The 24,714-nt window shown below is 43.8% G+C and overlaps 1 protein-coding gene across 1 annotated transcript in view; it reads left to right on the top strand.

Moving 5' to 3' along the window:
- Positions 1-24,238, top strand: part of PRR5L (proline rich 5 like) — a 29,524-nt gene extending 5,286 nt beyond the window's left edge. Inside the window, exons 3-8 of the mRNA XM_083863510.1 lie at positions 24-72; positions 8,976-9,033; positions 11,894-11,985; positions 15,261-15,401; positions 17,064-17,190; positions 20,524-24,238. Of these exons, the coding sequence (XP_083719636.1) occupies positions 24-72; positions 8,976-9,033; positions 11,894-11,985; positions 15,261-15,401; positions 17,064-17,190; positions 20,524-20,855 (799 nt within the window). The 3' untranslated portion in view covers positions 20,856-24,238. The remainder of the gene's footprint in view (positions 1-23; positions 73-8,975; positions 9,034-11,893; positions 11,986-15,260; positions 15,402-17,063; positions 17,191-20,523) is intronic.
- Positions 24,239-24,714: the final 476 nt, after the last annotated feature.

The following is a 24,714-nucleotide window of genomic DNA, read 5'->3' as shown; positions in this document are numbered from 1 at the left end:
GGCTCCATTCCTTCTGTCTACAGACGGCTGCTGAAGAGTGAACTTGGATCCTTCATCACAGATTACTTTCAGGTATTGCATGACTTGCTTGCTTTATTTTGAGGTTTGCTCCCTTCAGCTTTCTAGCCTATAAAAAAATTAGGATTCCTTTTTACGTGCATGTAGCCCACAAGTTTTGTTTTTGTTTTGCTGAGAAAGATGATGGAGGTACTGGACTTTTTAAACGTGGGCCATATAGCCCTGGGAGTAATTATTTTTATTGATGTGGGTGCGGAATTAAGGATAATCTTCCTTTGCACTTAAGAAAGGCTGCTAGTAGCCTGCCAAGATCAACAAGGAATTCACTTGAAGTTTTTAAAGAAGATGGGATGCCTTTTCTTGAGTGTAGAGAATTCAAAAGTAGGCTTTCTGCAACAGGGGCCAGCAAAGGGAAAGAGGAGCAATAACGATGACTGCCTGGAGGCAGGAGGGGGCAAAGAGAAGGAAGTTTCTATCAGCAGGAAATCAACCTGGGCTGTTTACCTTTTAGTCCCACAAATATAAATGCAGCTTCTGAAAAAATAAAATGTGAAAGATGAAGGGGAGACTTGAACAATCACGAATGTGAATACGTGTTGTTGCCTTTTATTGATACTGGCCAGATAGACAGAGGTTCACATGTAACCACATAAAAGCCTGCTGGATGATTTTTAGAAGGCACTGGTGGCTTTCAGTGTTTCAATTTGTTCAGTGTAGTGTTGATTAAAAAAAAAAAAAAAAAACAAAATAAAAAGGGACTACTGGAAACAAGAGGGTTTTCTTCCCACTGAGTAAGAGAGAGAGAAGATTTCTGTACTTTCTGAAGCGGCTGATGCTGCTGTGTGCGTGCTAACAGCTTAAAAGAGGAAAAAGAAGACTTGTGTTGTTTCCTATCAGATTACATGATTTATTAGATTACATGACTTTAAAAAATCCCCCTGTTGTGCTATCAAGTGAGAAGAGAACTCCTGCCCCAGGGGTAGTTAGGTTTCACTTCCTCAGCCCCTCTTTGCACAAGTTGTTTACTGCAGAGGCAGCTGCTGGCAGCACATGGCAGGATGTTTCCTAGACCCTGAGTGGGGTGGCAGCCACCAGCACTCTCATTTTATTTCTGGGGTATTTTTGCTCATTGTCAAAAGGAGTAACTTGGCATCTGTCAGACTTAGCCTGAAGTAAAATTCTTGGTGCAGGCAAGTTGTGAGACAAACTGTGAGATAAAGGCTATTGTCAGAAGTGAGATTTTTCCCTCTGTGGGCTAAGATGCAGACTTATTTCTGATTCTAGACTAACAGCATATGGCCATGATAAAAGTTACCGCTCCCTCCTGAATGTCTTTCCTCAAAAATCCTAGGGCCATGGAGTGGGGAAGGAATGTTCATGTGCCAGAGAAGGGCTGACAACATTATTTCATATGTCTGCGGGTTCTGTTTCACTGCTGATGCTAGCTGATTTATGGCAGTACTGCTGCCACCAAGATGAGCAGAGTTGAATCAAGCTGCTGATTTGGCTGAAAAAATAACCTTGAAAGAAAAAAAGCTGAAGTTTCCAACTACTTCCTTTGACGTGTTGTGGTCATCACCTCTGACATGGGGGAGGTATTGGGATTGGGTCACCAGGATGCAGAGTGGAAGTGCATCTTTTGGCAGTGACTTCCTCTGACATCTGTTAAAGCCCACTGAAAGCTGTCCCAGGAACCAAATTTTCTGTCCTCTTGCATTGAAATGGACCCTGAAGAATATGCTTTCTGTGTAGCCAGGCAGTTTTAAACACCCTAGCAGCAATTAGAGCAACTAACTGGATCATGTAATATTTAGATGTGATAAACTGACTTGGATGTTTTCCATTTCTTATGCCATGGCACTTATAACTGGAGCCACTAAGAGGAACTTTAAAATCACATTTGTTTTTAGAGTTCGGGGTTTTACATTATGTAGATTTTATACACTCACACATGCACATTTTTTATAACCATTGAATATTCAAGACTAAAATGGAACAGAGCTTTTATAGTGAGACAAAGCTACCTTTGTGATCAACTTGACTTGATTACTCACAAGTCCTTTTCATCAGCACTCATGCAAATTAACAGTTTTCAGCTCCTGAAATTGCTAAAGGAATGTTTAGGAAATGGTTGGAGTTTATGCAATCTTTTTCTGCTACCAAGCCATCATCATACCAGAGTTAATGAGTCTGTTTTGTCTTTGACAGAGAAATATAATTCCCGTAAGGGCTGCAATGCAAACTCAGATGTTTCATTCTGAAGGAAAGTTGTGTTTATAAATCTGTTGCTTTAGCAATCTTACTGTATATACAACCCCTCTCCTTGGATTGAAGCCTGAGTGTAAATGCCAGATAGCTGGGACTTGTAGCATTTACTGCAGATCTGCCTTAAAGCAGTACTTCTTGCTCCAGGTTTTTCAGTACTGACTTTGCCTGTGAACTGATTTGAGAATTTCCTGAAAAGGGGCACTTTCTGCCTACCTCTCTGCTCAATAACCCAGCAGAGCACCATTTGATCCCACTGCTGGGTTAGTTTGCTGGTGGTCAGCTGAACTGCATTAGGTGGAAATCCTATGACCATGGAAGGTAAGAGGCTGGGATTTGGAGGAACAGGGTGTACTGGCAATTGGGACTTCTCTGGTGCAGCTGTGTGATTTTTTTCAGATAAACTCCCTTCATTTTCCTACTGTCTGACCCTTGTGTTGGCGGAGAAAAAATTTTAAATATAAAATTAGCAAATGTTGATAAAGTGGTGCATTATCTGCCTGATTCTGCAAACAGCCTGAAACCAAACCTTTGGAAGGGATGAACTGTATCTTTTCACTCTGTGTGTGCTTGTTAATCTTGAAAGTCATGGGGGAAAAAATGGAAATGAATTTATGTATATTAACTTCAAACTATCTCCTCCCAAGGCAGAGAGATCCGATCCCTTCCCAGGCACTGTAACCTCTCCCAGAACCCATAGGCTGCAAATGCAGAAAGTCAAATGCCCAGAGCTGATGCCTGATGTCCACTCCCCGCACTGGCAGAGCTGGTAGGTGAGGAATGGCAAGTGGACTGTGTTTCCTCATCTAATCCAATGAGATCTTTGATGTCTTAAAACCAGAGGCAAGCTGTTACATAATTTCCAGCCTGCTGCAGAGGAGAGCTGCTGGAGGCGGCAAGTCCTGACTCAGAACTAGACCCAGCTTTCTGTTCATACGTGGAGCTGCAGAAGCTGCAGCGTGCAAGAGCACACATTGCTGAGGTGGCAAGCAAAGTCCAAGCAGCAAGATGATAACGAATATCTGAAAAGTAAGCGGTGTCAGCAGTGAGGCAAGCCTGGATCCCAACCAAAACTGGTTTTATTTTCTGCCTTTAGAGCAGTAAGCACTGGTGCTGGGGAACCTTCCCTATGGTCAGAGTCCCTCTCACTATAGGTTCCCCGGCTGTGCAAGGTGACTGCAGTGATAGGGGGAAACCTGCCCTCCTCCCTCTCTTGTGGTACCATAAAGCTTTTGTTTAGGTCCCCATGCATGTTTTCCTGGAACTCCAGCCTGGAGAGATGATTCCAACATTTCTCATGATGTTTGCTGCTCCTTTGAAAGGCTGCTTTGTAAAGCCTAGCTCACAGCTGAAAAGGCCATGTGGCTGCTTAGCCAAAGAGAAAAATACAGGGGGTGTGATACATCCTTCCTTGATGGCAGCTTTCTGTGTCTACCTGCTTCACAGCAAGGCAAGGAAATAACTGTATAGGCTATTGGAGTGATGGTTACTGCTGGATGCAGGCAGCACTAGCTTTTCTCTGGCCAAGTGCTGTCTTGTGCCTGCTGCCAGGGGCTGCAGCAGCTCTGCTACTGCACAGGGAACAGAATCCACACTTGTGTGATTTGCAGAGCTCAGCTGTGTGTCTGCAATACTGTTTTGGGTAAAGCTGGTTTTTATTTTTGTATTTGTCTTCTCATTGGCTGGGAGCCTCTGTTCATGCAGGTCTGCTAATTATTTCTGCTTCATCTGGCTCTTTCTAGAACAGCTTCCATGGAGCAGCTCCAGAGACTCCATAGCAACTGCCCAGGTTTGTTATCATAGATGGAGTCCCCCAGCAGCTCAGCATTGCTGTCGAGCAGAGGACCTAGTCCTGGGTGGCAGCAGGGACACCTCCCTTCAGGCCCTGCTCTCATGGACTCTGTAGATGTGTGGAATCCTTCCAAAGGGAGCCTGGTTGCTCCCACTCAAAGCATGCCATGGTTGGTGTGCCATGGCCTGACTGGGCAGGATCCCCTTTGGAGCAGTGACTAAGCTGAGTAGTGAGGCCCTGGCTGTGGGATTTTCCCGGAGCTGCTCCCTGGCTGCTCGTGGTCTAGATCATAGCAGTGCTGCCTACTGGGTCTGCTCTCCTTCTTACTCTCCCTGCCTCACTTTCATCTCTTCAAGTGGCCTTTCTCTTTTATTGGTTGTGAACAAAACTGGCTCTAGGAAGAGTCATTTTAAGATCTGCTTTCATATTTATCTTGCAGTTTCTCCTCTATGTAGGATGGAAGTGATCTCTCTGCTTCTGTCAGTATTTCTCCTCTTGTTAGAGAAAAAATGACGGGGGTGGAGGATGCTCTAGGTATGAGATGCTGCAGCTCACGCAAATTTGTGTTTTGTAACACTGACAAGATTTAGGCAGATGTTTGTGTGCAGCTGGCAATAACTTTGTAGAAAATACCCAAGTAAGTTTAGGTGATGCATTTTTTCTCAAATTAATGTTATATTATCCACAAAGCAGTGGCTATGTGCTTATAGAGCCTGTAAAAGTGTACACTGCTGTAAAAGTGTTAGCACTAGGACACAAAGCCTCAGTTGCCTATAAAAGGGATTTCTGCATTTAAGAAATGCTGTAGTGTTCTGTAGAAAAACTGATCTTTATTTCACCAAACAAAATGAGGTCAATTATTTGGAGCTTGTTCTGGATCAGTTTACTTCTGTTTCAAGCTTACTTCTGTTGTTCGATAAACTAATATTAATTTGATAATTTGAAGGTGGCTTTTAAAAGGCATACTGGCTGCTTTTGGCTTGGAGACATGAAAGGAAAGCAGAATTTATCCATAACTAAATTGGTGTTTGTGTAAACCTTTTTCCCTCAAAGATAATGGCTTGTTATTAGCAGAAGAATTCATTTGTACCTTGCTATTCTGCAGACATGGCTTTCAGACAAGATGTGAAGTTGCCTGTGATGGCTTGAGCCTCCTTGGTGTTTTCTGTGGAGTTGCTGCCAAAGCTACTTGGCTGTTTTTTGCCAGCCCTCTGCTTGAATGTAACACCCAGAGCAGAGCAAGGTGTGCTGGTGGCACGGCTGTCACCCCCAAATCCTTCCTGTTGGTCCTGCCCAGGGGCTGGCACCACACCCATGCTGCTGACTGACTGCTTCTGACAGGCAGCATCTGATTTGCCCCAGGCACAATCCGATGGGTGCCCTTTTGCCCAGGATGTAGTGGGAGCAAGGAAGGGCCCCCATTGGAAATGCCCAGCTCCTGCAATGAGGTGCTGGGCACTGCAGGCACTGCTGGTTTGAGAGAGGAGTCCCAGCTCTTGTGCCTGGGAGAGCTTGGACCTTCTGGGAAGATGGCGGGACTGGAATTACTCCGTTGGGCATGAATTGGCCTCATTTTCTCTAACAGGGAAGCGAGAGAGGAAAATATCTGTGCCAGAAAAAAGGATGAAATTATCAGGAAAGTGTATGTGTTTTATAAGGTGGTGTCTGACCACCTTCAAATTTTTTTTTGATTCCCAATGATTTGAGCATGACTTACTTTAAAGAGTAGCAATCACAGACATGTTGTGGGAGGATCTTTACTGAGGAACAAATGAAAAGTGATTATTTTTTACTTTGAATCCTGTCTTTAAAAACTTAGGGCATTTAAAATTTTTCTTAAGAGCTTTCTTTTAGCTGCCCTTCTTAGTGGTGTATGTGAGTCAGCTGTTTTGGTTTTCTGCACTGAGAAAAGGGGTCAGGCTGTAAGATTTCACAAAGTCACTTCTAGCTGCAAAACATCTCTCTCCAGATTTCTCAACTGCATGTACGTGTGTTGAAGTTGGGACTTTGTTTCTCTGCACAACAGAGTAGCAAAGAGTAAAGGCAGGTTTGCACCCCCAAAAATGAGCATATAGCATCTTGTGGTGCCCCAATAGCAGGGTGAGGAAACCTCCCTGGGGAACCAGGAAAAACTCATTTGGGGAGGGAAGGGAATCACTGCTCCCCCAGGCTCCCAGTTCAGCTGTAACTGCAAAGAGATGGAAGGTGCCAGCTGAACTTTTTAAATGTAAATAAATGTACCCTTCTTGGTACAAACCAAGCTTACTTGGTGTGAGTCTTTATCTGGTCTTGCTTTAAATAGAAGATTTATTTTTCCTCTTAAAAGGAAAAGCTTTTCCTCTGAAAAGTAGGGATGCAGCAGCAAAATGAGACTTGTAATCTAGACGAGGTCTGATGTAGACCTCCACTGTGGCTGCATTGAGTAGCTTGTATTGATTTTGTCAGCAGACCCTGTAGTGTTTGTTAGTGACAATTTGCCTGTCTGGCTTGCTCCAAGGGATTAATGTTTGGATTGAATCAATTCCTAAGCCTGTGACTTTTTGCAGAAAATATGGAGAAGTAACATTTCCAGATATTTTTAGGATGGTAAGAAAGGAAATGAAGTACGGGTGATTTTATTTTTTTTAAAGTCTCTTCCACAGGAAAAGGGAAAATCTGAGAGGATAAATGAAAAGTCTGCAGTAACTACAGTAACTATATGGGTCTAATCTCTTTTTAAGGAAACCTTTAGAGTGAGATTATGCAATCTCTTTAGCACATGGAATTGTTATAGTACATTAATAGGAGCATTATAAATTTGTTAGCACAGAGTAAAGATTAATATATCTATTTTACAATAGATACAGCTGTGCTGCCCATTAGCATGTACAAATGTGTTCTTTGATTGCTGACATAACTGCAAAAGAAAAAAAATAAATCCTTGGAAGTAAAACTATCAGTAAGATTAACTTTCAGGCAAAGTATCTGGAAAATTGTGCCCAGAGTACAAAATATATGTAAAATGAAATCTAAGGTTCTATGGCAGATAGAGAAGGAATTCTTATTTCTTGAGAGAAACACAAGAAAATAAACATCACATCCTCATATGTGTATATATATACTTTTTTATTACAAAGTAGTTTTAAATAATACTCTATTAAAGACCACCTGTAAATTTCCCCTACAGTGTATGAGAAGTAATGAAAAATAAATTAAGTACATTTATTAATAAACTGGAAGCATCTGGAGGGATTAAAGTGCCATATCACTCCAACATTATGTACTTTTCAAGCATAAAAATATTTATAGTGTAAATGGGTTTCACTTTTTTCCCCTTATGGTTTTCTTCATTACAGATTTTTTTTCTCCCTCATTTTTCATACTGTTGATTTTTCTTGGAGAGTTTTGTTGTTGTTGTCCAGAGCATGATGTATGTGGTCATTTATTTCTTTTGAACAAATCTAGAACTTGAGTGGACATCCTGACAACTTAATATTTTCCTCCAAAGCCCGTATTTCTGCTAGAGGATCTTCATAAAACAGCCACCTTCCACTTGTTGCTAACATTTGGAAATGCCATAGTTTTTTTTCATTGTGTGAACATGTTTATCTAGCTTGCTAATTCCTGTTCTCATTGCCCAGGTGAAAAATATTTCCCAGCCTGAGAATGTCAGAGTAATGTTTCCTCCATTTTATACCCAGCTTTGTGTTAGCTTCTTGTTGAAGGGAGAAGGCAGAGGTGTGCTGCTCTCTTGGCTTGGGATGCTTCCACAGATGCCTGTCTCTGTGTCAGGGCTGAGCTAGGCTGATCTGTGGCTCCAGGAGGCAGGTTTATGGTCCACAGCAGGAGCACCAGGGCCAGATACACTGTGGCAGCTCCTCAGGAGGCTGTGGTGGTGTCCAGGCAGTGGGGTAACAGAAGTGTCCACTGGGAGTGGAAAGAGCCAAGTGCTCCTTGGCTGATGGAAGGTTCAAAAGTGCAACCTTGACCTGGTTCCCCATTAAAAACAAAAACTGTGGGATGAACAGTGCAGGAGTCATCTCTGACTGTTGTGGGCTACCCTGATACTGAATCCTTTCAGAGAGGCAGAAGGCCTTATTCTCTATCAGTATGATCTCTGTACTTTTTTTAAGATGCAGTAATAGTGTTTCATGTGGTGATTGTAGTGCCCTTCTCTGAGATTCTCAAAACTTTTCAAAGTAAGTGATTCACCTAGTTCTGTTGGGAGAACAAACAGATAGGTGTTGTTTTTGCACCATTCTTACATTTGGGGAAGTGGGAACAGAAAGCTAATCAGGTATTTGGATGTCCTGAACTGCAAACAGGCATATTGATACCTTGATCTGTTTGGTCCAAGAGAGTTAAGTTTATCTGGAAAGAGTCAGGTCCTCCCAGTTTTTCTGCAGCTTGACACTGCATACTGAGATGATCCAACTTCTCAGTACAAAAATAATGGCCTCGTGGAAAGACAATAGGTAGGAATAGGGAAGTAGGTGTTAGGGAGCTGAACTTGGCCTACTGTGCAGTTAGACAAGCAATGAGCTAGTGCAAAAAAAAGAGAGTGGGACATTTTCATAGCATTTGACTCTTCGGTCACCTCCATCATGTAATTGAGTTTTAGCATATGTGGGTGCACCATTATGGTAAGAACCATTTTATTTTCTTGACTCCCTCCCTGTGACCTTTCTCATATCTGGGAGATGTTTCAACTGCTGTGTCTGTTGCATTCTCATGTCTAGCTGAGCAAGAGGGTAAGGTTAAGGAATGTTTTGCACTCACACTGAGACCAGTGCTGGAAGAAGGTACTACAAGTGACTAATCTTAAGATAAATGCATGCAAAGTGGATAGCATCTAAAAATAACGCATTCTTCCATGACCATTATAAATAAATAAAAGGCAAATGCATGTCTCTCTTGGCAGAACCAGCTCCTTGCGAAAGGCTTGCTGTTTATGGAGGAGAAGGTCAAGCTGTGTGAAGGTAAGTATGGAAGGAAACCTGTTTTGGAAGGGAGTTGGGCTTTGATCTTTGGTCAGATGAGATGATTTGCATGTCTGGAAAGCGTACAGCCCTTTCTGGTGCTGCCCTGGGGTGTCACACAACCCCTGGGGAGCCCTTGTGAGGCTGAAGAGAGGGTGGGCTGTTTGAATAGCCACAGAGCCACGATGTTCCCACCAGCCATGACTCCTTCACAAAAAAAGGAGTGTGGGTCTCATGTGGCAGCTGAACCTGGGCTCGAGCAGTTCTGATCTGGACATGAATCCTGTTGCAAAACTGCTTGGAACTGCCTTCTGCCTTTCCTTTCTCAATGTGATTTGCAGCTGGATGTAAGAACAGTTTTGGTTTCTCTGTCATGCTTTTGAGAGCTGAACTATCAATCTTTGTGTAAATATAAAGAAAAGAGCAGTCCTTCAGGTGGGAATGAAATCCTTCAGGAAAGAAGCTGATCACACATGGACTTGTGTTCAAACTATGGCTGCAGAGCCTGTGGGCCAAGGCAAGTGTGGTGTGGGGAGCTGGTCACATTTAGTAACTGTTTCAAGCAAAGCCAGCAGGTCTTTATTCAAAACCAAGCTGCTCTTTGGTTTGACCCAGTTTTCTAGCCTGCAGGGAAGATCTCTTGCTAATCACCAGTGTGTTGTATGTGGGTCATTAAATGCCAATAGATGCTTATAATGTCACGTCATTGCTGGTCCTGGATTCCTCTGCACCATTCTTCACCAAGTGACTTCACCCAGCTGGCAGGCTGTAGGATTTGGGCCCCACAGGAGTTAAGGGGTTGCCAGCCTTCTGCTTGGGAGTGCTTCTTCAGCATTGGTCCTGTGAGGGAGGAAAAAAGGCAGACTCCTGCATTTTCCAAAATGTGAGTACCTGCCTTGCCACTGCCAGCTCTTCAGGATGCATCCTGCACAGCTTACCAGAGACTCTGGTTTCTGTGTTTGTATAAAACTACTCCAATATCTGCTTTAGCATTATGAAAATTGACTTTGAGTCTGTAATAAGCTGAGAGCTGCCCAAAAGTGTTTTGCAGATGCTCAGATATTTTGGGTCAGGTGAAGTTTCCCAGGCAGACAGCAAAACACCTTCTATGCCTCATTTTTATGTCCCTAGCTTGAAGTGACACTGGAGCCCCTTTGCTCTGCAGGCTGGCATCACTGCAGGAGATGACTCATGGGCACCTTTCTTTTATAATGTGTGAGCTTGTTGCAGGTCTTGTGGTCACAGCAAAGAGGATTTCTTGGTTAGTTCTGTCTTCCTGGAAAACCTATTCTGCCCCTGCACCCCGACAGAGTGGCTGCAGGGCAGCGATGTTTTATCTATTTTTCAATTGCAGCCTCTTTAACAGGATTTTTCTTTGTATCTGTCAGAATCTCTTTCAATGCCTGCAGGATTTATGATTTCTTGAAGGAACAAACTATTCCTGCTTCCCCTTCAGAAGGAGAAGTGATCTCTGGCATTTCATTCTGTCTTCAGACAGCAAAGTATTGCAGTCCTGGGTAGAAGGCAGAGGAGGGAAAAATTTAAATATTCAATTTATGTTTCCTGTTGTCTTTTTTGCTTACACTTGGCTGTTGTGGTAATGGGTAGCTGTTGTGGGGGTGTTAGGTGTAGTTTCTTGTCTGCCTGCAGTTCCAGTTTTGAAGCCAGAATCATACCAGTGAAGCATCTCTTTGAACCTTTCTGGTGGTTGTTAGTGGGCTGGCTCTTCTCAAAGGGAAATGTCTGCAGGATCTAGTCCTGCTGGCTCTCTGCTCTCTGGCTGTGTCCTGAGCAGCACAACCCATGGGCAAGCACAGTGCAAGTCTGTGTGGAAGTTTGCAGATGAGAAAAGCACTTTGGTACGGAGTGATAAGGCTCCTTTGAGTTGAAGTTCTACATGTTCCTCATGTAGGACCTTTAGTGACCTTAAGGCTGAGCCTTCAAACCTGTCTTGAGTGGTCATGTTCCATCACTGCTCTTTGAGTCATGACTGCTTGTGAGACACTGTCGGAGGTGTCCTGGAAAATTCTTCTGTCAGAAACTTGTGGTTTTAAACCTGAGTCTATATTTGCACCTGAGATTTCCAGGGATGTATCTAAAACTTGAAATAAACATTGCAAACCTTTAGCTAAACAACTTAGAGGCTTTGAGCCCAGATGCTGAGGATTGCACAGCTCTGTAAATCAAACCTATGAGCATAATTTGATCACAATTGTATTCCTGTTATGGGAATCCCAAGATACAGAGCTTAGTCTGTCTTCATTTTAAATACCCAGTTACATTTGGGGATGTTTGTTTGAATTGGAGTCACGTAAGGATTGGCCACAAGTGCATTTCTTTTGGGAACCTTCACAAGGGCCTCATTTGTCAGTAGTGCCTTTGTTGGGATTCCTGACAGGTACCTGACTGCTGCTTGGTACTGAGTGCATGCTGGAGGGGACTCAGCTCTACCAAATGCTCTCCCTGACTCAGTTGGAGGATGATGTTGGATGATCAGCTGGTGTTGGCCGTGACCTACTAGTTCTCATATTCAGCTGTTTTTGTGTGCCCTCTCCCCTGCTCGTTGAGCATGTTAACTGTGAGCTGTGCAATTGCACAATCCTCTGCTGTGGAGTTAAAGCATCTAGTTGAAGAGGGGCTTCACTTTTTTGTTAGAATTGGTCTCATGTTTTGCCCAGAGCAAACAGTGGTCGCAGCCTTGTGTCTCTGTCAGTTAAGGGGAAGCTTAGCTGAGTGATATCTGGTTTTGGGCAGAAACTGCAGAAGTGAAATATCTCTTACTTGGGGAATTACTTATAAAATCCAACTTGCCTTTTGTGTCCCTGTCACTAAAGCTCTTGCTCCCAATCTGTTTTCATAGGTGAGGATCGCATTGATGTCCTGTCTGAAATCTGGGATCACTATTTTACAGAGACTCTTCCTACACTCCAGGCAATATTCTACCCAGTGCAGGTAATCCTAATTACAGTTCAGTCAAGTGAAGCCATGTAACTGCAATGCCTGCTAATGGCAAGTGGTAACTTCTCTGCCAGCAGCACTGTTTGGCCAGTGGCTATATACATGTCAAAACCTTTAAACTAAATCTGGGAGGAAGTAGAGATTAACCAAGTATTAACTGTAAGAAGGACTGCTAAAATCTACTGGACAAGCATGGTGTTTAGGGCTGAATTTATTCCCAGTTGTCTACTCTCTGTGCTTAGCTAAGCTTGCACACAGAAACTGTTGGACTACACCTTGTCTAGACTGAAGCTCTGGGCTGTTTGTATTTGGAGTTCCTTCTTTTTTAGATTGCTATGACTGTTGGTGCAGATGACAACACTGACAGCTTGTTTTAGAGGTATAAATCTGAAGATTGGATCAGGAGAAAATGTGTTTAACTCGCCCAAATGACTTTCGAAAGGCTTATATCTCCTTTGTGCCTTTGGGAAAGTCTCAGCTGGGTTTTTTTAAGCTTCAATAAGGGGACATGTAAGTCTATGGGTAGAGGAAGAATGAACACTTTATGTAAAACCATTTTACGGTGGGTATTTTGAAAGCTTAGTATCCCATCAGAAGCATTGAGCTGTATCATTTTTAATGTAGTTTTAGTCAGGGTTTCCATATGAGCAGTCTAATTACCTCCCCAGCCTATTTTGAACTTTTCCTGCCATCAGAAGAAGAGTGTACCTCATGTGGAGAATGACGTTCTTGGAAATGCTAGCCTCCTCCCCTTGACTTTTGCCTCTTCTGGAAGACATTATTTCCAGAGCCTTTTAAAATTATTTTCCCTTGCATTGTTTGAAAGGCAGCAGGTAAAGCTCAAAGCTTGCCCTTTTCCTCTAATCCTATTAAAGCTGGCATTTCCTAAAAGAGAAAGGACTTCTGCAAAGACAGACACTAACCTTTCTACTGTGTTTATTTTTGTTCTTTCCTTGCTGCAGATGCTTGAAGGTAGGTGTTTGACAGGTAAAGCTGTGCAACTGTAATACCCTCCCTTTCTCTCCTTTTGCAGCTCTCAGTGAGGGAGTGACCTATTTAAGCAGGGGTTTGTCTGCACTGCAGCTATCTGTATACTGTGGAAACAGTTGAGCTGCCTGTGTGTCATACCCACTGATGCTAATAATTCTGTTACTTAACAGAAAAATCTACTGTCCTGTTATTAAATGTCTCCAATGAGAAATGGGACAGGATTTACAGCACTGTGAGTGTAGCTTTTGGAAGTAACTTTGTTATAGTGGTGAAAGGGCGACTATGGGATGTTGAGATTCTTTGAAAGCATCATTTTTTTTACTGTATTTGTCTTGTCACAATATCTGAGTCACTCAAAGTATGTCAGCAAAGCTGTAAAGTTTGGGAAGTATTGCCACTTTCTGGATGAGGAACTGAAAGGTAAACAGGATATTTAAAGCTTTGTAGGCACCCAAGTACTACACAAATGTATAGATTAAGCTGCCTAAATACATCTAAGAATTTAATTCAGAGTAAACTGCTCTAGGCTACCACAGAGAGAGTTGCTGGCACAACAAGAAATAGCAATTGCTCTTATGCCAGGCCAGTGTCCTAATAACAAAATTGGGCTTTTCCTAGAAATAGGGAACTGTATGTAACCATTTCTGTGGTGTCACATGTGAGGAGAGCTTGTCCAGTGAGTCTTTTCCACCAAGCTGTGGTTCTTTGTACACTGCTCTGGTAGATGGGAAAGTCAGTTTGTTCTTGATTCCCCATCCTTTCCTGCAAATATCAGCAGGATTATTTAGTTGTTCTGTGATCCCAGCATTTACCCATTCAGAATGAAAGTGAGTCAGCCACATGTGTGAGCGTATGTTACCAAGAGTAGTAACTCACACCAGCCTCGTATCTCAGCTGAGTTTAACCCCAGGGCTCATAGCTGTTGCAGAAATATGACCTTTAAGCAGCCAAGTTGGTTAAATTGCTGTACAGAGGGAAACTATGTAAACAGGTCACTGGCTTTCGTATAGTTGCAGCTGTTGGTGTGACTACTGGTGTGGAAAAAAGAATAGCAAATCGTGTTTTGCTTGGCATAGAAACATATTTGCGTTTTGAAATGGGGTATGAAGTTAATGGGACTAAACTGCATAATATAAATAAAAGGTTTTGCAGCTGCTGAAATATAGTTTCAGGATAGGTACTGGTCTTTCCTGCATGTTCTTTCCCCACACAGTGATGATTTAAACCAGAAAACTGCTTTTATTATGGCCATGCTGCCCTCCATACTATTGGTTTTAATTTATATTTACATATTGATAATGTTGTTAATTATGACATGCAACCTGTTATGAATTAATGATTAACTGCTGTTAATTTCTTCCAGCTAAATATTTGCTATGTTGAGTGTGTTATGGAGATCATAAAATGATTCCCAAGCAGACCATGGGGCAGAGATTAACATACTGAGAAGAACAATGCAAACTTTTCAGGCTGGAAAGTGCTGGGCAGAGCTGGGAGGAAAATTTCTACTATTGGGTTGCAATGGGGCAAGAGAAAGTCATGCAGATATTAAACACAGCAGAGAGAAAGTGGTAACACCAGAATGCCAAATGGAGTTAGACTGTATTTAAATATGCTGAGAAATATTATATCATCTGTTAAGCCTGCTCACTTGTGTTGTTGATGTAAAATAGGAATGTCTTGCAGAGGTTATTAAAGCTGTTGCTTTTTAAAATGATGTTTGGTTCAAGCACACTTGCTAGCTTTGCTCCAGCCTAAATCCTAAAATCTGTAATGGACTGACTTGTAGATTCTTGTCATATCAGCAAGGTCTAAAGTGCAAAAAGAGCACTGAGCAAAAATACAGTACAATATAGGTCAGAGGTAGATTAGTTAATAAATATTCTGTAACAGCTTAGTTCCCTACCAAGCCTTCTCTGCTTTCTCATCTCCAAGCACAAGAAGCACAAGCTACATCCAGCCTGGGCTTTTTTCTGAACAAATTGGATGGCAAGTGTTATGAATGTCTGTTAATAATTTGGTGAACTACAGGCCCATTTCTGGCTTCATACCAAACCTAGTGGTGCCACAGATGAGGTGATGCTCACTTCAGAATTTGTGTGAGACTTAAAGGGAGGAAATTAAAGAGTATCATGAATCCTGAACATGCATGATGGGGGAGTGTTTTGCCACAGCAGCAAGGGGCAGAAAAAACTGTCCTGTATGTTTGCTAATGTGTTGGTATGATGCTCACACCTCCCTTTATCTACACTTGGGTTTTGCCTTCTTTGTTTTTTTAGGGTCAAGAGTTGACTATCCGTCAGATTGCTCTTCTTGGCTTCAGAGACTTGGTCTTGCTAAAAATAAAGTTGGAAGAAATCCTTCCCCTGGTCCAGACAAGGGTTCCAGCTTCCATTGTCCAGATGCTGTTAATTCTCCAGGTGGGGAGCCTCTGCTTTTCTTTATCTGACTCTCTTGGGTATCTTGACCTCGTTGAAATCCTACAAACACTGGAGGAAAAGTGGGGAGAGCAGAGGGTGTGATGAAGGGGGTGTGATATATGCTTATTTGGGAATGGTCAGTGTTAAAATTAGAGCTGAATGTGGATGCCCTGAGCTTTCCTGGGAACAGGTAAAAATGTTGCCTTGTAAGAGCCAAGTTTTTGTAATTTTTTTTTTTTTTTTGTACCTCTCCTCCCCATCTAGGAACAGTGTCAGGATTTTATTTTTTTCACACAAATTTTCATCTTCTGTCTTGTCTGAATGCCTCTTTGCACCCTAGTTTTCCTGATTTCTCAGCTTTGCAAGGACAGGGAAAGTCTCTATCACAGCAGATAATGGAATTTGAATGAACTGTGGCTCTGGCTGCTTGACATCAGCTCCTTGGCTGGCTGGGATGCTGAGTAGTGCCCATTAGAGAAGAAATACCTTTTGGCAGCAGGCAAAATGAGAGACCATCTTTCAAAGGCCTCTCCCAAGAGATCTAGAGTGTCTGTGATAACTATTCTCTTTATCCAGATTCCCAACAGAATTCTTTGCAAGCATGCCAAATATAGCCAGTTTTGGTTTTTTCTCATATTGCCCAGCCTGACAGTCCTGAAAAATGCCATATTACATGTTTGAGTTGATAGAATCATAGAATGATTTGGGTTGGAGAGGATCCTAAATATCATCTAGTTCCAATGTCCCTGCCATGGGCAGGGACACCTTCCACTAGACCAGGCTGTTCAGAGCCCCATTCAGCCTTCCTGTGAACCACTTGCAGGGCCTTTCATTTGACCTTGTTGATTATCATGAGGTTTGCACAGACCCAAATCTCAAGCCTTTCAAATCCCTCTGGGTGGCATCCCTTCCCTCCAACACTCCACAGAGCCTGGTGGCTTTTATTTCTTCTCCAAGATAATGGGTGTCTGAGAATGAAACTTTATGAAGCACAACCAAAACTGCAAAGTGGCTAAGCTGGTAGTTCTGTATGAGTTCTCACTGTTCTGATGTTCCAGTGACCCAGACTGGAAGAGCAGGTGATGCTGAAGTGCTACCTCAATTTCCCTGAAATATTTTTTAATACAAGAATCTTGAGAGCAAAGAGGATCTCAAAGCAGCACATTTGAAGAAAAAAGCTTATTGAGGCTTTGCAGGAAGTTAAGTCTGAACGGTTTCTGAAATTACTGTTAAATTGGTTGGTGTTATCTACCATCTTCACAGCTGTAAGCTGAACCACAGAGGGTGCTTTGCCTGCAGTCCTGCCTAGGAGAAGAGCAGTGCCCTGCCCAAGGCGTGTTAAGGCTTTTCTACAAAGAGATGTTTTTTGGTAGAACCACCCTGGCATAATCACATTGCTGTGGTACACTGTGCACATCCTCAGTGGGAGCACACCTTGTACCTTCCTGTCACTTGCTCAGAAAAAAGAACTGTCTGTTCAATGTCCATAGGATGTGACTGACTTGAACAAGAAGATTGACCTGAAAGGCGCCCAAACCTTCACCAGCTCCAAAAGCTTTACTGGCACAGTTGGGATATTCCAGTACAGAGAGAATTGACAGACCTCAGGCTTTATACAAAAATCTTTTAGGGTAATGTTGACTTTTTGTGTTTGATTTTCAGAGTGTCCATGAACCTACTGGCCCCACTGAGGGCTACCTACAGCTGGAAGAACTGGTCAAGCAGGTGGTGTCACCATTCTTAGGTTTGTGTGAGGATCACAGCTCCTCTGGCAGCACCTGCTTGCTTGGTAAGATATGCACATTGTGCTGAAGCTATTATTGGGGTACTCAGGTTGGGTAATGGAAGGCAGTTGTGCTGGAAAAGAAAACAGTGCATGACTCCACGAGACAGAAAACAAAGGCTGAAACACCCTTGAGAAGGTCCTGAATAATGTTTCTGAATGTAGATTCTTTTGACAGGCTTTTTATTTTTCATGTCCTAGTGAACTATTTGTGCTCCGTCACTCCACACACACACACACACACACACACAAAGTCTCCCCTCTCTCTGGACATGGACTGTGTTTTAAAACCCCTTTGTCCATGCCTGGTGTATTGCTTTTACCACAGTGAGAGACTGTACCTGGTGTTTTGCTGCCTGCTCTCTGTCTCTGTCTGCTAGCCTGCTTCAGCTGCTACATCAATCAGCTTTTGCAAACAGCAGAACTGTTGCATATTAATTCTGAGGGATGACAGGGATTTTGCACGAAGTCTTCCTTCCATCTGAGGATTTTGTTTAAAAAAAAAATCCTAAATTAAAATTCTGTGTTTAAAGTATGGATAAACATATCTAGGTGAGAGAATGGGCACCTTACTTAAGGAAGAGCATGCTTATTTTGGGAAACTTCTTCACATGATGCAGGAGCTCTGCTTGCACATGTGGCCAGCCAGAAGAGACTGGCTAGCTAATGGGCATAGTGTTACTGATTTGATAGTCAAGAAGATTTAAATAGAACAAGTGAAGAAAGCTCCAGACTCTCTCCCTCTGTTTTTACTAGCTTTAGCCTTTGCTTCCATACAAAATTATAGCAAGCTGGAGGCCCACAGCCTGCCTTGTACTATACTTTAGCAGCATATGGGGAAAGATGGTCTTGTGGTAGAAGAATTTACCAGAACTCAGACAATCTGTTCCTGTAATAAGCTCATGGCATTGCTTTAGGAAAACTGTGGCTCAGGATTTTTCTTCTTGTGGTTGCTGGACAATCAGATATCTTATGTGTAAATGAACATGGTTGTAGAGTTCAGTGTGGATTTGCAGATCTGATCCTAAGGCTCAGTCTAGACCAAAATCCCCTGTAAAAGTTGGACTTTGACAAATTTGATTGCTTTGCTGTTTATGGGCATCTGCATGCTGCTGGGATACTTTGAAAGGTAGTTGCCTGACCTCTACTGAAGTTTCTAGCCACCCTGGATTTCTGCCAGCTGAATGAGGCATTTGTGCTATTTAAAAAAAAACCCAGAAAACCTACACAAACTGGCCTTGTAAAGTTTATATGCCTTAAAATAATTGAACTTACTTTGATTTTAGCTGTCATTTATTTGTGTGTATTTCCAAGGTGGCCTTTTACGCTTGCTCCACCTTGTGCTGAGCATGAGGAAAGAAGGAACTTGTGTTTGCAGTACAAGACAGGCACTGCAAAACAGCACTTTTTTACAAATAATCTTGGTATTTTCCAAGTGCTGCTGCGGAGGTGGCTTCTTTTCCTTAACTTTCACTTGTAATCAGACTTTTCTCTTCCTGTCTCTCTCTTTCAGTCACCTTTTTGCTTTCTCAGAACCAGTTTCTTCTCTCATTGGCAGCCTGTAATGATGGTGAAGCCCAGTAGGTTCGCTGTAGTCGCTTTTGGGAAGGGCTCTGTTGGACTTTGGGTGTGCTTGTGTTCTACACAGCTGCTCTGGAGGCAAAACTGCCCTCTGGACTGGAGCCTTCAGTGTTGGGAAACATGACTGAAGGTGTCTGATCCCAGCTGTGAGTACACAAAAGGCTTCAGCCTGCAAGGCTGCTGTATCTGAAGCTGATTTAAAGTGAGAGAGGTGTGAAAGAGGAGAGGGCTGCTCACAGAGGGGAATTGTAGATGGCAGCATTCCCACCTGCTCTCTGTTAGCACCCTGTTTGCTTTGCCTGTGTAAATTAGCCATAACCTGCATGGTAAGCATGGAGTATGCCAAAGGGATCCAGCTGGCTAAGAAACAGGGTTTATATTTGGGATAGGAGAGAAGATAAAACAGCCACATATCACTGCTGATCTGAGGTTGCTTGCAAAAAAGTACCAGGAAAACTCCTCCCAGTTTATATTCCTGGTCATAAGGCACCAAAATAAAAATAAAATTTGTAGTTTAGCTGTGCATGACAACTGCATTAGCAGGGTGAAGTGTTGGCTGCTCACCTGTTTCTCCCTGCAACAAATAGTTTGTTTTCTGCTTTTCTTCCTGATACAAGCTTCCAAAACTCTTATAACCTTCAGTGACGAGTACTTTGCTTTGCATTTTGTTACTCTTATGTTCTGCAGTCTTGATTGGAAGCCTTTTATATGCTTTAAAGGCTTGTGACTTTATGAAGTGAGAGCCTGCACTTCAGGGAAGTTTGTGAGAAACAAAGAGACACACAGGGAATGGCTCCCTCAGCTGCTGCAGGGACAGACCCATAGGAGGAGTCCAAAATCACATGGAATATTGCAGGGGGGTGGAAGCCAGCAGGTGAACAGTAACAGTGTCTGATTCAACCTGCTGTGGTGAGATTACAGTGGGCCAAGACAAAACTCTGACCCCTGCCTTCCTTCAAGCTTTCATTGTCAGAATTGAAATGTGCTCCATGATACTGTGCTGAGGACTGCGTGTTGGGTCTGTGCTTTAGACCTGGCATTTGTCTTCCTCAAAGCTTTTGCTGAGCAGATCATACAGCCCACACCCATCCATTCTGTGTCACTGCCTTTCCTCTCCAGCACAAATACTGCCTTTCCCTTGTGCCCATTTTCCCCAGGCTGTTGTGGACTGTTCCTGTGCACTGTTAGGTGTTTTCTGTGTCCAGCCTCCAAACCAGATGTGTTGCAAAGTGGATGAAAATGTCCTTTTTCTGGCATGATCTTTAAAAAATATGGTGGGATAATGCCAACAGAATGGCCTGTTCCTAGGCAGATGGAGAGACAGTGCAATGTAAGCATCAGGAATTTCACATTGACAATAGCTAATGGCACTTCCTGGGAGAGATTTTACAGAGAATGGGATGGCAATTCAAATCCCCACTGAATGTTTTTTCTGGGGATTTATGCTGCTTTAGTGTCATTTATTTTAGTGAAGCTGCATGTGAGAGTACCTACTTGGTCTTCACCCCTTGATAAAAGAGAAGACTCTCAGGATGCTAGAGAGTCCCATGGTCTCTCCTCTCTGGGGCAGAGGCAGATCTCCTTTCCCCACCCTAGCAGTATGAACAGTGAGCTCCTGACTGCTTTCCAGTGGTAGTGAGGTGGGGCACTCTGTAGCTGCACACTGAATTCTCTCTGCTCCCCAGGGCCAGCCCAGCAGTGTGGGCAGCGCTGTGTTTGTGTGCCATTGACTATTCCTGCTTCCTCTTGCCCTTCCAGAGCGGCGCTACTCCAGATCCCGTCCCAAGGCGCTGACGCCGCTGACGGAGCAGGAGGGCGAGGCGTACCTGGAGAAGTGCGGCAGCATCCGGCGGCACACGGTGGCCAACGCTCACTCGGACATCCAGCTGCTGGCCATGGCCTCCATGATGCACACGGGCATGGTGGCCGAGGAGCCCGACGGCTCCGACACCTGCCTGCTGCTGCAGCCCAGCTGCTTCAGCCACAGGCAGTGCTCCAGTGAGCCCAGCATCGCCGACGGCCCCGAGGGAGTCGTGCCAGCAGGCACCAGGCAGGACCCCGCCAAGTTGGACTGCACCTCTGTCAGCTAGGAGGAACCTGCCTGAGGAGTGGAGGACTCTGTGCACCAAGCTGGACAAAGGGGTGTGTCATCCCTGCTGGGGAAAAAACCAGAAAAATAGGAATTTTGCTCATGTCACTGAAATGGGCTCGAGGGTTTTTATGGCTGAGGATGCTCTCTAGAAAGGTTCTTTTACCAGTCTGGGATCATTGTTGAGGGAGGTACCAGGCTGCTCCCAAATGACCACTGAGGGCTGTAAAGGTTTTGCTGTTGAACAGCGCAGTCTGCCTTCTGTAAGCTTTCTCCCTCTACTAGTATAAACTTTCTGACGTCAGATTTCCTTCTTTTTCTTTGGTATGATACAAATTGAGTTCTTTCTGCTTCTCTCCCTCTTTCCCAATTGTGATTCTTCTTTGTTCTTTGTCCCTGCAGCGGAGGCCTCTGTGCTCAGTGTTCTCTTTGCTTCTGGTGTTAGCATGGTGAATGCTGAGCACTTAATTTCTCTTTTAAAGTTGAACTCAGGGATGGATGAAACCATTCGCATCCTGCAGAAAGATATGCTGAGGTGGCTTGTAAGTGGAGGAGATCCTTCACCTTGCTTCCCATGGGCATGGATGAAAAGTCCAAATCAGAATTAATCAGACTTACTTTTTTCCCAGGCCCAAAGAGAACTGGGTATATGTGGAGTCTGAGCTGAGTACTTCATATGTACTTTATTTGGTCCAGTCATATCCTGGGGGTTCTGGTATAAATTGGGTGCAAAGGATGGCTGAGGTGTATAAATTGGCTGCAAAATATACTGAGCATCGTGGCATTCAGCATCAATTTGCTCTCAAAATTTCAGTGGCGATAAAGCTAGGATGAAAGAGAAAATAAAATGAGAAGGAGATGCTGCACTTGTGTGGCAGATGTAAAGGTGCTTCTCAGCACTGGGCATCGTGACTCCAGATCAGGAGGGGGTGATCAGGATTTCATCCTGGGCTTACCCTGGTACTCTTAGCACTTGCAGATTTCATGAGACCAAGGATAATCAGCGGGGTGTGGAAAGGAGCCCTGTCTCAGTGTATTCATGAAGTGCTCCTGACCTCCAGTGGTATCTGACTAAATGCAGTACTGCTTTTAAGATAAAGCGAGGGCTCTTTGCAGTCCTTGGTTTTGTTTTCATTGTGAAGATTAGGAGTGGGTCCAGTTTGCAGGTGTCTGTGTCAGGCACTGCAGTCCGCAGTGTCTGCTTTGTAGTGTCACTTGGTACTCCAATGCTGCTTCTGTGGGGACAGATCCAATCTGTTTGAGCTGTCCCCAGGATACTCTGCTAAGCAGATTTGCAAGTATAATTATAGGCTTAGAGGTGAACTGCAGTGCTGCCTTAAATGTCAAATCCCATTAAAAATATGGACACAACACAGCTACCACTTGAATCTACTCCAAGTGGTACTGTAAATAAGTGTGTCTTGACAGGAAACAGAAGGTTAGGATGAACCTTAGGGACTTTTTTTGCATGCTGTGACATTAACTGCAGAATTTGCCCTGCTGCTGTTGGGCATTAAGCATCTTCTGCCTCACTGGCTGCACTGGAAGTACAGCTCTGACCTGCCAGGATTTGGCATTAGTGGCACATGCAGCAAAAGGAGAGCAGGTTACTATTTGACCACAAAGTGTCAGAAATACAGTTATGAGCACAAGCTGTGCTGCCCTCACAAATGAGGTAGTTGCTTTGTCTCCTATGTTATGCAATGTTGAGAGAGAATACTTGGATGAGCCTCCTTTTCCCTCCTGTCCCCAGAGCTCTTGGCCTTTGAGGAAAGGCCAAGTGTTTGGTCACTAGCTGTGCTTCCTGTGGCAGGAAAAGAGGTTCAATTGTGCTGGCTGCCTCCTCCTCCTCAGAGCACCTACAGTCCAGCACAGGTGAGGAAGCTGTGCCTTTGAGCAGTGTTCCCTCAGATGGATTATAGGATAAATTGCCCTCCTGTTCATAAATTGTTCTGACCAGGCCAGCTTACTTTCATCTGCCCCAGGGCAGCCCTGGATTGTGGTGGAGGTTCAGAACCTCTGTGGTGGCAGCCAAGCCATGCTGGTCTCACCTTGGCACAGTCCCTCCAGTGTGGGGCAGATGATGGTGTCCTGCTCACAGTTAATTTCTTTTGCCCCTTGCTATGATTTAAAGCCTTCTCTTAGTCACACTGAGGTGTGTGGAGAGGTGGTCACCCTGCAGCATTTCAGTTCACTCTTAGGAATGCTTTTCTTCTTTCTGTTTTCTCCTGTGACCCATTTGCCTTCTGTAAATACCCAAACCATTTCGATTAGAGAGCAGCACCCTCTTTTATGGTGAAAACTAGAATGATTTATTTATTTCCTGACATATTCTTGGATCATCTCTAGGGCTAATAGGAGTTAGTCCTGGTTTTAACTTGAATTTCTTTCATTTTACACATATGTATGATTTTAATTATTTTGGTTTTGTATCTGTTACTTTGCAAAAATTTGCACCAAGCCCTCTGAATCATGCACTTCCCCCATTGTTTTGTTTTTATGGAGAATTAAAGCTGGTGGCTTTACTTTGTAAACTGAAGTAAACACAAACTGTTCTGTAAACCACACAGAGTGTATGGCCGTGACCACCACATTTACAGCCACGTGAGATTGCACAAGCCTCTGCAAGTGGTTTGCTTTTACAGACAGGCTGAACCTGAAGGTATCTGGAAAGCTGTGTCATGGTGGCAGTGTGAGGCTGGCCTGGAAGGGTCCTGGGAGCAGCTCTGAGAGGCAGTGCTGAGCTCCTGCTCTCTCTTTCAGTCCTCTGGAAGCAAAACCCTGACCCCATGCCAGAGCTGCAGCATGAGAAACACTTTCATTTTGAATACAGGGTTCTGGTTTGGGGTTGCACACAGCTGTGACAGGGCCACAGGGTGGATCTTTTCTACCCTCGTGGTCACCAACTTGAGAAAACCTGGAGGAGCTGACAGAATGGGGGAAGAAGGAGTTTCTCTCACCACGTCCTGAAGTCTGTTACCTTCTACTTCGATAATGACCTAAACTGAGTCACTTCTCATCACACTGAATCTGTCTTCCCTTTTTACTCTGTCTCCTTAAGGTAAGTGATTTATTCTGTGTCTATGCAATTCTGTCATAAACTTATTGATGGGACTACTCTTAGTACCACTGGCCTTTTTCCTGATATTCTGCATAGCCAAGCACATGTTCTTATTGCCAGAAAGCAGAGCTGCTTCTGGCCATAGCCACGTGGACAGCAACTTGGTCTATTTTTTTTTTTTTTTTTTTTTTTTTTTTCAGTCAGAAGACTTGTAGTTATCTTACTGCTGGCACTGATGGCAGCAGGGTAGACACTGCAGGGTTTGGACTGCCTTTTCTTTTTAGGTCCAAATGGCAATGGATTCACCTGCCAGGCCTTTTGGCACTTGACACTGAGTCAGCAGATGGAAAATATTTGACTCTTAGAGGCAGCCTGTATCCCCCAGAGAGGAGAAGCTGCAGGTCTAGTGAGAGACAGATTGTGGTATTTATGATGTCCTTAGTTATATGAACTTCTTAATTTTGCTTTAGTCTCAGAGTAGCAAACGTCCCTAACTGGATTCCCTGTTCCTTCCCAACCTGAGTCCTTCCCCATGACAGCAGCAGGGCTCCTGGACCTGGCAGAGTGCACCTTCGTGGCCCTGAAGGGAAGTTGTGCATTAGACAAAGCCACCAAATGGGTGTCTGAACTCCTGAAAGAGGCCAGGCTGTGCTCCCTGGCTGCCTCTTCCCCACTTGGGACAACCCTATGCTGGCTCTGCACAGAGCCAGCACTGCTTCCCACTCAGGAGAGCAGGTGAGAAAGCAGGACCCACCCTGGCACAGATTCCCCACAGTGCCCAGGGAGTTTCCCAGGGGTA

The sequence above is a fragment of the Zosterops lateralis genome (assembly GCF_965231275.1).
Source record: "Zosterops lateralis genome assembly, chromosome: 6".
NCBI lineage: Eukaryota > Metazoa > Chordata > Aves > Passeriformes > Zosteropidae > Zosterops > Zosterops lateralis.
The sequence above is the reverse complement of the archived record's forward strand: the minus strand, read 5'-3'. Positions and strand labels throughout refer to the sequence as shown.